Genomic DNA, 13,544 nt, shown 5'->3' with positions numbered 1-13,544 from the left:
CCTTCCTTCCTTCCTTCCTTCCTTCCTTCCTTCCTTCCTTCCTTCCTATTGCAGTTAAGTGACTTGCTCAGGGTCACACAGCCAGTAAGTACCTCAGGATGGATTTGAACTCAGGTCCTTCTGACTTTAGGGCTGGTACTCTATCCAATGTGCCACCTAGCAACCCCTGCCTTCTAATTTCTAATTGTTAAGAAGTTCTTCCTTACATCTTACTGACACCTTCCTTCTTTCCTGGAACTTAATGATCTTAGCTCATGGTTTTGTAATGCTTTATAAAATGCAAAGTACTCTTTTCATAACAACCTTGTGAGGCAGGCCAGTATATCATTATTCCTGTTTTACAGATGAAGAAACTGAGTCTCACTGAGGATAAGTGACAACACAAAATCAACCATACAGCTAGTGTCAACACCAGGATTTTAACTCAGACCTCCTGACTCCTAGGTCCAGTGGCATTTACATCATATCAAATTGCTTTTCGCCACACTATCCCCTGGTTCTAGGTTTGCTCTCTGGGGTTGCAGAGAATAACTGATTCCTCTTTCATGGGCCAACCCTTCAAAGTTGGTATTCTGTTGTATCTTAGGACAGCTAGATAACTTCAGTGCACTGGAAGACCTGAGTTTAGATTCAGCCTCAGACAAATTACTAGCTGTGACCCTGGGCAAGTCACTTAACCTGTTTTACTTTAATCCATTTACATTTAATCCACTGGAGGAGGAAATGACAAACCACTTCAGTATCTTTGCTGAGAAAATCCTACAGACAGTGTTGACTTGCTGTGGTCCATGTGGTCATGAAGAATTGGACACAACTGAATGACTGAACAATAGCCAAGTGTCTTAGGAGAGCAAGAAAATGAAACCTACATATAACATGTTCAGAACCTGCCTTCTACCCTGTTGTTGATATCACCTCTTATAGCTCCCTGGAGCCTGTAGCAGCACCACCCATCCATGTGACATTTCTGTGACTCATACATATGATATGAACCTGGGTCTTCCTGACTCCAGCTCCAGTCCTGTCAGTAGGCTCTTATGTGAAACAGGAAACAATCCCACCAAAGCTAGAAGCACAGCCATGAAGATGAAATGCCTCCTTCCTAGAGTTACTCCTTTAATCAAACCTTTTTTCCCTTGCTCTAGAGCAGGCCTGCACAACCTGCCGAAGTGGCTTGGGCTGGGGCGGCTGGGTGGCACAGCGAATAGAGCACTGGAAGACCTGAATTCAAATCCAGCCTCAGACACTTTAACACTTACTAGCCGTGTGACCTTGGGCAAGTCACTTAACCCCAATTGCCCTGCCTTCCCCCCTCCAAAAAGCAAAAAAAAAGTGCCACATGGGCACACCAAAGGATTTTGCATGGCCACAGGTTGTGCAGGCCTGTTCTAGAAGGAGAGAACAAACATTTATTATGGCACTGTGTTAAGCTCTTTACAAAATTTATCTCATGTGATCCTCAAAACAATGCCAGGAGGTAGGTGTTATTATTATTCTCATTTTACAGTTGAAGAAACTGAGGCAGGCAAAGGTTAAGTGACTTGCCCAGGATCACGCAGCTAGTTAGTTGTCTGGGACATGATTTGAACTCAGATCTTCCTGACTCTAGGCACAGCGCTCTCTGTCCATTGCACCACCTAGCTGCCAATTGAACATAGACATAGAGCTGGAAGATCTTATAGAGATCACAAAGCCCATCCCCATTCAGAGGTGGTGACAGACACTCAAGCTGGAGAAGAAGATAGCATAGGCATGATTTGAACCCAGGTCTCCTAAGAACAAGTCCAATGCTTTTTCTATACAAGTTGCTTCCCAGAGGTGATTAATTTCATTATAAAGCATTTTTTTCTGATATAGGCCTTTATGGTTTCATTCGATTCAAAAAGCATTTCTTTATTAAATAAATTGCCTACTATGTGCACAAGTTTGAGTTAGTAGTAGATACAAAGCAGTTCCTACCCTCAAGGAGCTTACTTTTTTATTATTATTAGTTGTGTTCCACTCTTCTGTGACCCCATTTTGAGGTTTTCATGGCAAAGATACCAGAGTGATTTGCCATTTCCTTCTCCAGCTCATTTTATAGTTGAGAAAACTGAGACAAAAAGGGTGAAGTGACTTCCCCAGGGTCACATAGCTAGTAAGTGTCTGAGACAAATTTAAACTCAGGTTCTTCTGACTCCAGGCTCAGCGTTCTATCCATTGTGCCACCTGGCTGCCTCTACATTCTACAGGAGAAACACACATAAGTAAAAACAAGATAATTTGTGGCAGTAGAGAGAGTACTGATGCCCAGGGATATTAGATGTCTCAATCATTCACATAGAAACCTACACTTGTTCACCCCCTGACTATATCTCCCGTCCTCCTCAGTCTGTCTTTGGTAGGGATGCCAGTTCCTAATGATTTCCAGGAAAGAATTCCCTGACCTTCCTCAGGCGATTATTCCCATGGCTATAACCTAGCCCTTCATCCTCAGCAAGTTCTTCTCATATCTGCTGTTGTCTCCTGCTTCACTTTGGCTTGGCTGCCTGTGTTCTGCCTGGGAATTATGATGTCACAGGGCACTGGGCACGTTACCATTCATTCTCCATTCTCCATGGTGGTGAGCAGACATCAAGGACTCCTAATCTCCTGAGGGTATAGAATCATAGACTTAGAGCTAGAAGAAAACTTAGAGAGTGTTTTTTCTGAACCACTCATTTTATTTTATTTTTCTTAACTTAAAAAAATGCATCATAATCATTTCTCCTATATTCCATTAGAATGTACGATCATTGTCAGTAGAGAGTGTTTCATTCTTTGGACTTGTGTCCTCAATGCCTAGTTTACTGCCTGGTATACAGAATCCACTTAATAAATACTTGTTGATTGATTAATATCCCCTCTTCCCATATCAGAATAGTCTCTTGTTACATAGTTAAGCAAAACTGACCAATATAACTATATCTGTTCCCATCTGCTGCATTTGGCAACCTGACCTTTGGAATCAATATTGGTCATTTCATTTATTCTGACTGAGTTCAGTTGCTTTTTAGTGTTATTTTTTTTAATTTCTTGAAGTCATTGTCTGTATGTTCTCCTGGTTCTGCTCTTTTCACTCTGCCTTAATTTCCTACAAGTGTTCTGATGTTTCTTATGATACACTAATAATATTGCATTATATTTATAATAGCGCATCTTGTTCAATTGTTCCCAATTGCTGGGTACTTTTTCGTTGCTGTTTTTTAGTTGATTAGTTGTGTCTGAGTCTTTATAACCCCATTTTCTTGGCAGAGATATTGGAGAAGTATGCCATTTCCTTCTTTGACTCATTTTACAGATAAGGAAACTGAGGCAAACAGGCTGAAGTGATTTGCCCAGGGTTATACAGTTATTCATTGTCTGAGGCCAAATTTGAACTTGGGTCCTCCTTCATTCCAGGGTCAGCACCCTGTCCACTGTGCACCTTGGTGCTCCTGTTGGGCACTTATAGTGCTTCTAAGTTTTTTGCTGCCAGAAAAAGTGTTGCTGTGAACATTTTGGCATATATGGAATCTTTCCTTTATCTTTGAATTCCTTGGAGTATATACCAAGTAGCAGAACTGCTGGGCCAAAGACTGTGAACAGTTTAGTAGCTTTTCTAACATAAATGAATGTTGTTTACAAAAAGAATTGGGTCAATTTGCAATTCCACCAATAATGTATGTGTACCTAATTTTTTAAAAAATCTCTTTATGCCTGTTGTCTTTATATTAGTCATTTTCCGTCTCTATCCAGATTAACCCTTCCTTATGACAAAGAAGTAAAGCAAAACAACCTGCTGCAGACACGTATCTGACAAAGTACACAATATTCTGCCCTAGCAGTCCTCTCTAGCCCACATGCTTTTCTACGGCTCCTTCAACAGTGATTATTTCCACCGTCTTCACTTTTGCCAATTGATGATTATGAGATGTTTTCATTGGAAATCCTCTTATTAGTGACTTGAGGCATTCAAGCCCAATCTTAAAGGGTAGGGAACTCATACTGAGAGAAGTTGAGGCTTGAGATATTAAGTATCAGAGCTAGGATCTTAACCTTGGTCCCCTGATTCCAAATCCAGTACCCTTTTTTCTTAGTCCATTCCTTTCCTCAGCCCTCTGTGGGTGGGACTAGTGTCCAAGCCTCTTGGTGCCTTGAACCTATCCAGGACCCACTGCCTACCCAAGAAGATTAGTGGACTGTCTTAGAGTGACTCCCACTTACTTTTTACCTAGTCCAAATTGGGTATGACTGATTGTCTCAGCCATTTATCAGAAGTTCCCTGTGCCCCATCAGTTGCTTTTATCAAATGGCCAACATGCTGTGCTATACAGTTATCCCTTCCATATCTCAACTTTGCCTGTCACGATCATGAGTTGTCCTATGAAATTAAATGGTAATTTTTTGGGAGTTTTGCAAAAACCTCAAATGACATGCAAAGGTCAGCAAATGACACAGAAAAAGTTTAGAAACTCAGAAATGCATAAAATATATGTATAGTATTATAGAATATCAAAACATTTTTTAATATCATAATAACTCATACTTCTTTTATGGTATGAAGGGAGGGCCAAAAAATTTTATGTGAATTTTCCAGATTGTAGGGGTGCCATACCCCTAACCCTCACAATATGAAAGGGATAACTAATTCCAATGATTTGATTAAGGAACTTCTTAATTTTTCTTGTAACTAGGAATGACCTGCACTCAATTATGTTATCAGGTCATTTAGGAAAACTCCCACATTTGATCTCAGATTTCCCCTGATCCATTTCCTTTACAGAAGCATTTTTGGTGACCTCAGAGATCTGGAAGGAAAATAGGTGCACTCATCCTTGAGCAATGGCTGAACAAATTTTGTTATCATAAGAAATGATAAGTATGAAGAATTTGTAGAAACTTGGGAAGACCTGGATGAATTGTTGCCAAGCAAAGTAAGCAGAACCAGAAAAACTATTAAAAAAATTTTTTTGGAAGGCTTAAGGACACTGATCAATACAACGGCTAAATACTGACCAACTGTATATTTCCGATGATAAACCTTATTTCCCCTTTTCAGAAAGGAGGTAATTGGTGTATTCTTTTGTCTTTCACTATGCTCTTTGGTTCTGATAGATTTGGTTAATTTTCACTAATGATTTCTTGAAATATAGGATCCAGGAGTTTTTTTGGTCATAGCTTTAATGATTTACATTGATTCCTAAATGATCACTCCTGAGCCTATTTTCTAGGTCTATTATAGGTACCCCCTTACATTTTTTTCTATTTACAATCTTTTGACTTTGTCATAATGTTTCTTATCTCTCAGAATGATTAAGTTCCATTTGCTTCATTCTATTTTCAGGATGTTCACTATTTACTTGGGTAAAGTTTTCTACCTCTTCTTTTATAAGCTATTTTTTTCACCTTCCTATTCTTAATTTCTTTTTTATCTCTAACTTAATAATGCAAAAAAAAACCCAAACCATGAACATTTCCATATGCAAAATAGAACAGAAAAAAAAGGATCTCAAAAAAATCTCTATCCCATGCCAGTTGCTTTTTAAAAAATCATATAATAAATTCAACCTGTTATTTTCAAAATGATCACTTTTTCGTGCTTCTCCATATATGGGCATTTTGTGCCTACTTCCCTTCTCAAATCCATGTCCTGGCTTTCTTGGCTTCAAGTCTCAGTTAAAATTCTACTTTCTGCAAGAAGAGTTTCCTAGCCCCCTTAATTTTAGCACGTTCCCTTTGTTGATTGTCTGCAGTTCGGCCTGTCTGTTGCTTTTGGCACATCACTGTTTGCGCGTTGTCTCCCCCATTGGGCCGCCTCCTCGCCCCGGCTCCTCGCCCCGGCTCCTCGCCCCGGCTCCTCGCCCCGCCTCCTCGCCCCGCCTCCTCGCCCCGCCTCCTTGAGAGCCAGGATTGTCTTTTGTCTTTCCTCATATCCGCGATGCTTAGCGTGGTGCCTGGCACATAGTAGATCCTTAATAAAGCCTTGCATGATTGACTGTGCTTTCTTCTGAACATTCTATCTATGTTCTTCTATGTACTTTTAAAAATGTTTCTCTCTCTCTCTCTCTCCCCATCGATACTCTCCCTTCTCCTTACTACATCCCCATTTATAAAAAAAGAAAGGCAAATTTCTTGCCACAGATAAACACAGGCAAGCAGATCAAATCCACACTGTGATCATATCCCAAAATACCTCCCTCAGGAAAGGAGTAACATGCTTCAGCAAAGGACCTCATGAGATGTGATTGGACATTACTTTGATCAGAGTTCTTCAGTTTTCCAAAGTTATTTTTCTTTACAGTGTTATTGTATAAATTATTCCAGTTCTGCTCACTTCATTCTGCTTCAGTTCTGAGTTCCAAGGATTCTCTAAAATCATCTCTTTTGGCATTTCTTATAAATCAGTAAAATTCACATACCACAATTTGTCCAGCAACTCCCCAGTTGATGAACACCATCTTAGTTTCCTTTTCTTTTTTCTCCCATTTTAATTACCTCTTTGGGATGAGGAAGTCTGTTTTGCTTGTGACTGTCCTCTCAGCAGTATTTGCTTTCCTCTTAACTCCCTCCCCCCACATCTACTTTTTCTCTATTCAACTTGTATTTCTTCACCAAACTGTATACGTGCGTGCATGCGCGTGTGTGGAAACCCTCTTTGTCAGGTTCAACTAACAGTAAGGTTCATTGACCCCTGCTACTCCACTCCTTCTGTGTTGGTATACCCCCAGTATGAGAAATACCATGTTCCGCTCTCTTCTTCATCCTTTCTACTCTAATATAATCTTTTACTTTCTCTTTAAAACTCTCAGAACAGAACCAATTCACAACCTTACCCAGTCTTACATTATTATTATCTCCCTCAATTCTAAATATTGGGGTTCTGAAAAGATACTTGTTTCCTTCCCCTCCAAGGAATATTGGACATTCAGCATCATAAGTCCCTTCTAATTACTCAAATATATTGACCTAGTTTCTAGATTTCTCTTGAATCTTGTATTTGTGTTTTAGAGTTTCTACTCAGTTCTGATGTCTTCATCAGGAATATTTGAAAGTTCTCAGTTCCATTTAAGGTCCAATTTTCCCCCTGTAAGATATTATACTCCATTTTTTTCTCTTTTTCTTTCTCTCTTGCAATATTGTATTCCAAGATCTGCTCTTGTAGAGATGGAAGCTGCCGGGACTTGTGTGATCCTGACTAATTCCTTGATTCTTGAATTCTTTCTTTCTGGAATATTTTCCTTGTCTTGGAAACTCTGAATTTTGGCTATGACAACCCCAACACTTTTCCTTTTCTTTCTTTGAGGAAATGATGAGTGGCTTCTTTCTGTCTTTTCTTGCCTCCTCCAGTCATAATAAATATGAGCAGTTTTGATCTATAATTACTTGAAATATCATGTCCAGGCTTTTTGTTTGGTCATAGTTTTCAATAAGTCCAAGGCTTCTTAAATCACTTCTCCTTGACCTAGTCTAGGTCACTTGTTTTTTCATACCAGATACCTTACATCTTCTTTTTTTCCCCAGCCTTTTGATTTTGTTTTACTATTTTCCTCTCTTATGGAGTCACTAATTTCTGTTTGGTCTATTATAATTTTCAAAGAATCCCTGACTTGGGTAAGGTTTGCCACTTCCTGTTCTAAGATTTATTCTCCTTCCAATTTTTTTCCTCCAGAGTTTTTATTTCATTTTGTAAATGTCTTGCTTCGTTTATTCTAAATATTAAAGAAGTCCTTGTGGAAAATAAATTTTTCCCTACAAGTCTCTGGTGTCAGTTGTGAAATTATTCTCTCTTCTGGGGTTGGATTTTTGTGTATCTGGATCGATTATATTTCTTTAGAATTGTCTGTATCTTCTTGTATTTGTTCATATCTCTAGCCTTAAGATGAAATGAGGCTTTGTGCCAGGGCCATCTTCTGCTGTGTTTTGGGGCTCAGTGGTCAGCCCAGCTTTGTTGTAACCAAGTTCACTTGGGTTCCTGGTCTGCATCCCAGGATTAGACTTCCCCTGAATGTTTGAGGTTCAGAGCAGTGAATCTTCAGAGCCATTTGGTGGCCACAGAGACTTGGGAAGAAAGTAGGTGCACTCATCATTGGACTATGGCTGAACAAATTGTGTTTTCACAAGAAATAATAAGTATGAAGAATTCATAGAAACTTGGGAAGACCTGAATGAATTGTTGCCAAGCAAAGTAAGCAGAACCAGGAACACCATTAAAAAAAAATTCTTGGAAGACTTAATGACATTGACCAATGCAATAACCAACTACTGATCAATTCCATATTTCCGATGATAAAGCATCTCAAGACAGAATACTAGAGACCTCAGAGCCCTTAGTACTTGGGATATCCCCATATGAGCACTGTCAGGCCTATTCTGGTTACTATCACTCCACATCCCTTCCAAGAGCATTGCTGTGTATTTCCAGCCACCCTGGGGCTTTTTTGGGGGAGCCCTCCAATCTGATACAGAACAGATTAAAACTTGTAATATTATAATAATAAGAGCTAACATTTATATAGTGCTTACTACATGACATTTCACTGTGCCAATAACCTTGCAAGGTAGGTGCAATTATTACCTCTTTTTTTATAGACAAGGAAACCGAGACAAACAGAGCTTATGATTCGCCCAGGGTCACAGCTTTCTAGATTTGAACTTGAGTCTTCCTGACTCCTAGTTGTTACTTAGTACAGTTACTTAGTACAGTACAGTTGCCTGTACTGACACTGACTTTTCTGGTAACCCCTGTCTTATTGCTCATGGGCCTCTGGCTTTTTGTGTAGTTCTCAGGGGGAAGAAGTTATTTACCAGTTTCTTATTGGATTTCTCTTTTTAAAAATATGTTTTAAATTAATTTTGTTAAATATTTCTCAATTATATTTAATTTTTTTTGGAGGGGGGGGGAAGGCAGGCCAGTTGGGGTTAAGTGACTTGCCTGAAGTCACACAACTAGTATGTCAAGTGTCTGAGGCTGAATTTAAACTCAGGTCCTCGTGACTCCAGGATTGGTGCTCTGTTCACTGTGCCACCTAGCTGCCCTTCCCAATTACATTTTTAAAAATTTTAACATGCGTTTTAAAAAATTTTGAGTTCCAAATTCTCTTCTTTCTTCCCATCCTTCTCCTACTCCTTTAGAAAACAAGGAGTGTATCAATTAGATGTGCGCAGTTATGTAAAACATATTTCCATATCAGCCATATTACAGAAGAAAACACCCCCAAACCAAAACAAAACAAGAAAAATAACACAAATAAAGTATGCTTCAATCTGCACTCAGAGTTCATCAGTTCTCTCTCTGGAAGTAGATAGTGTTTTTCATCCTAAGTCCTTCAGAATTGTCTTGGATTATTATATCGCTGAGAATAACTAAGTCATTCACAGTTGATCATCATATAATATTGCTGTTGCTGTGTACAGCTTTCTCCTGGTTTGGCTTATTTCGCCTTGTATCAGTTCATTCTTATTAATTATTTGGACTTGTATGATTTTTAGGTTTTTGCTGGAGTAGGTCTGTTGAAATTTGGCAGTCTGCCCATATTCAGGTAGCTGTTTAGGCCAGAACTGTCCATCAGCTTCTCCCCAACCACAGCTCTTATTTCACTAATAATTTCTATTTTTTATGTCTTGCTTAATTTCTTCCAGGTACTCTTATAATCCTTGTGACCATGAATTCTTTTTCTCCCTGCAGCTTTGCTTGTAGCAGTTGTGGAATTTACTACCTTCTGGGTTGGACTCTTGTAGATATACAAATCCATCATTTATTAAGAGAGTTTAGTATCTGCTTCTGTTTACTGATATCTATCATCTCTGTTCCTGAATCGGGGCTTTGGGCCAGGGCTTTGTTCTGCCTCACTGTGTTTGCCAGTCTGGGATAGTCACGCCCTGTTTGGTTCTGAATTCAATGACCTTAGCTCCTACTGCTGATTGCCACTTCCTCTGGTATGACTGTGCTCCCAATGCTGGTAGGTTTCATGCCCTCTTCCCAATTCCCCAGCTTGTCTGATTTCAGAGCACTAGTTCTTCAGGGTCCTCTGGAGTGTCTCACGTTACACTTCTGTGGACTTCCAGAGCCAATAGAGCAACCCAGGCTGATCAATGATGGCCCTATGGCTGCCTCTGTGGTCGAAAAATTATAAAGCTTCTTCATCCAATCCCTAAGGGTTTCTGACCCCCAGGAAGATAATGCTGAAATGAATAGGTGTCCAAGATCTCTGTTCATGGTTCCATCTTGTTTTCCTTTAATCACATTCACATTTTTCTGGAAGGTTCTCTTTTCTCTTGCTTTTTTAGGTTCTGACTTTTTGGGTAATGCAGTGGGGTAGAGTGCTGGACCTGGAATCAGGTAGTTTGTTGTTGTTTAAACATTTCCATTGATTCTTCATCAGCTTATTTGAATTTTTCTTTCTTTTTTAAAAATTTATTTACTTTTAGTTTACAACATTCAGTTCCACAATCCCTTGAGTTCCAAATTTTCTCCCCTTCCCTCTCCTTCCCCCTTGCCCCCATGGCGGTATATAATCCGATAGAGGTATTTGAGTTTTTTTTGACAATGATACTGGAGTGGTTTGCCATTTCCTTCTCCAGCTCATTTTACACCTGAGGAAACTGAGGCAAATAGGGTTAAGTGACTTGCCCAGGATCATAAAACTAGTTAGTATCTTAGGCCAGATTTGAACCCAGGAAGATGAGTCTTTCTGAATCAGGAAGACCTGTGTTCAAATGTGGCTTCTGATAACCTCTAGCTATGTGACAAGTCAGTTAACTGTTGTCTGCCTTAGTTCCCTCAAGTGTAAAACGGGGCATAATAACACCTACCTCCTGGAGTTTTAAGATATCTGTAAAGTGCTCAGCAGAGTATCTGGTACATAGTAGGAACTTTTAATAAATGCTTGTTTCCTTCCTCCTTTGTTAGGGAGTCCTCAATTCAATGAAAGCTCTTGCTGTAGTTTCTCTTTGCATTTCCTAATCTTTATTCAGTTTGGTGCTGTTTTAGGGCTTTCCTGTGGTACATGCATGAGCTGGGCTTCTCTGCCACTACTCACACAGACATCTTTCCTAGAAGTCACTTGTGGCTTGACTTTTTATGCTGTACATATGTCCCAATGCTACCTGTTCCCGCTGCCTATCTGAAATGGAGTGATCTTCATCTCTGATTCTTTTTCCAAGGCCCCTGCCTCAGATGCCACCTCCTCCAGGAAGCATCCCTTGATTGCTTCCCCTCCCCACCAGCTAAATTATTCTCTCTCCCTATTCTCAGATATTCCAGTAGCATTTTTTCTGGATCTTAACTTTGCCCTAATACAACCTACCTTGTACTATTCCTTCTCTAGGCACATGTTGGAATCTCCCTCCCCCAGCAGACTATAAACCCCTTGAGGGCAGAGACTCTTTTAGATTTCTGTTTGTATCCCCAGCTCCTGGTTCTGTACATATTCGATTAGTAAATAAGTGTTGAATTGATTACTATCTGGAAAGAAGATAATCCTTAAAAACACTGGCAGAAGTATCTACCATATCCAGCTGTTAGGGAGAAAAAGCACAAAATAGTGAGAAGGGGCAAGACTTATAGGTTAGAATGGATATTTATCTGGAGTTCAGTCAGAAATCTGAATATTCTTTATCTGACTCCCTGAAAATGGTCAACCCTCCAGAGGAGAAAGTGAGTGGATTTAGGGCCCCCTTAGGGGAATGGGGCCTTAATTGAAAGCTCCAACAGGTGATTATTTCAAGCTTATTTCTCTATTCCTCTTTGATTTCTGATTCCCTTTCTTCTTAGCAACAGGTAGACCAATGGCTGATGCTTTTTCTTCTCTCTGTTTCTATGACCTCTGACCCTCGTTCTTCCCTTCACAGGTAGAGAGTTCTCTGGACCCTGTGTATGTGAATGTGGAGAGGCAGCAGCGAATCCCTGCTCTGACTCCAGCCCCTGCCCCTGTCCCTGTCCCTGGCGCAACCCCTACCTCCACCAGCCCAGTGTGGGAGACTCATACAGACTCAGACAGTGGACGGCCCTACTATTATAATCCAAGCACTGGGGAGACCACTTGGGAATCTCCCTTCGGTCCTCCTGAGTCTGCATCTAGCCCGGCTACCTCTCTGTCCCCTCTGGGCAGCCCAGGGGACCCTGAAGCTGAGTGGGATCAGTACTGGGATGAAGAGAGCAGGAGAGTGTTCTTCTACAACCCCCTGACTGGTGAGACTGCATGGGAGGAGTCCACCACCCCTGAGATGCAAACGGAACTTGCCCCCTGTAGCCCAATGGACCAAAGGGTAAGGAGGAGATAGGGAAGTTTGGGGGTGGGAAAGAAGTCATCTTGGGGTAGAGCTGAGCTCCTAAGGGAGATGGAAGGTGGGTGGTGGGTGGGCTAAAGGAATAGAGGACTCTTGAGTAGGAAAGCACATCCAAGATGGCAGAGCCACACACTGATTCTTGACCTGGGCTATGTTCCAGCCACCAACACCAGAGGCAGATTATCCGGAGGAGCTGACATGCTACCCAGAGGAAGACTACTCTCCAGGGAGCTCTTACACTGACCCCAGCCCAGGCTCCCCAGCACCAGGGCGAACAACTGACCCCTACACTCCCCCTGGCTGGTCCTGTCACATCAGCCCGGATGGGCATTTGTTCTATACCAACCTTTATACACAGGAACAGGTATGTCAGCACTGGGCAAGGGGAGAGCTCTCTTAGAACCTTCTTTCAGATATTCCTCCAGAGCCCCCTTCCCCTCCAAGTCTATTTTGTCTTTTCCCATGGCCATCCACTTTTTTTTTTTCTGAAATGTTGTCCTCCTTGCCTTTTTTTCCTTCTCCTCTCTCCTTCTCCCTCATTCACTCCTTTCTTTCTCTCTCCTTTCCCCTTCCATCTTCTCCCAGCCTCAGAGACACAAGTTACCCTTCTTCTTTCTGGAAGTTCACCTGTCTAAGAACTTCTTCCCTCCCCTACCCCCAACACACAGTGGTCACTGATTGGACTTTTCCTCACCAGTGGATGAGGTCCGAGGATGAGCAGGGGAAGCCATACTTCTACAATCCCAGTGACAGCACCACCCAGTGGGAGCTTCCCCAGGTACTGGCCCTGGATCAGGGGAAGGGGAGGTAAGGAATGACCATTAGAGTGCAGGTAGAGGGACTCTGAGTGTCTGTCTCCTTCCTCCAGGTACCTGTCACAGGCCAGCGCCACCGAAGCAGTGGCAGCAAGTCCAGCCAGACCAGTGACTCCCTGACACTGGGCAGCCCTCCAGAGGAGAAAGTGAGTGGGTTTGGAGCTCCCCAAAATGGATCTGGGGTAGGCATGGAGAGGGTAGTGTGAGAAAGTGACTGGACAAGTGGTGAATGCTTATCAGGGGAGTTCCTGACTCTCCTTCCCCATCTAGGCTCTCTCTCTCTCTCTCTCTCTCTCTCTCTCTCTCTCTCTCTCTCTCTCTCTCTCTCTCTCTCTCTCTCCCTCTCTCTCTCTCTCTCTCTCTCTCTCTCTCTCTCTCTCTCTCTCTCTCTCTCTCTCTCTCTCTCTCTCTCTGTCTCTCTCTCTCTGTCTCTGTCTCTCT

General features: G+C 41.5%; 1 protein-coding gene across 5 annotated transcripts in view; it reads left to right on the top strand.

Annotated features, from left to right (window-relative positions):
- ARHGAP27 (Rho GTPase activating protein 27) overlaps nt 1-13,544 on the top strand; it is a 67,143-nt gene that overhangs the window by 31,591 nt on the left and 22,008 nt on the right. For 4 of the 5 annotated variants that reach the window (XM_069076190.1, XM_069076189.1, XM_069076192.1 and 1 more), the window contains 4 exons: nt 11,851-12,267; nt 12,449-12,652; nt 12,986-13,066; nt 13,157-13,285. In XM_069076190.1, the coding sequence (XP_068932291.1) occupies nt 11,851-12,267; nt 12,449-12,652; nt 12,986-13,066; nt 13,157-13,285 (831 nt within the window). The remainder of the gene's footprint in view (nt 1-11,850; nt 12,268-12,448; nt 12,653-12,985; nt 13,067-13,156; nt 13,286-13,544) is intronic. The other variant, XM_069076191.1, reaches the window with a different exon arrangement.

The sequence above is a fragment of the Petaurus breviceps genome, unplaced genomic scaffold (genome assembly GCF_028583685.1).
Source record: "Petaurus breviceps papuanus isolate PSGF00001 unplaced genomic scaffold, PetGlider_PUasm1.0 90925, whole genome shotgun sequence".
Lineage (NCBI taxonomy): Eukaryota > Metazoa > Chordata > Mammalia > Diprotodontia > Petauridae > Petaurus > Petaurus breviceps.
This window is presented reverse-complemented; position numbering and strand designations above follow the sequence as displayed.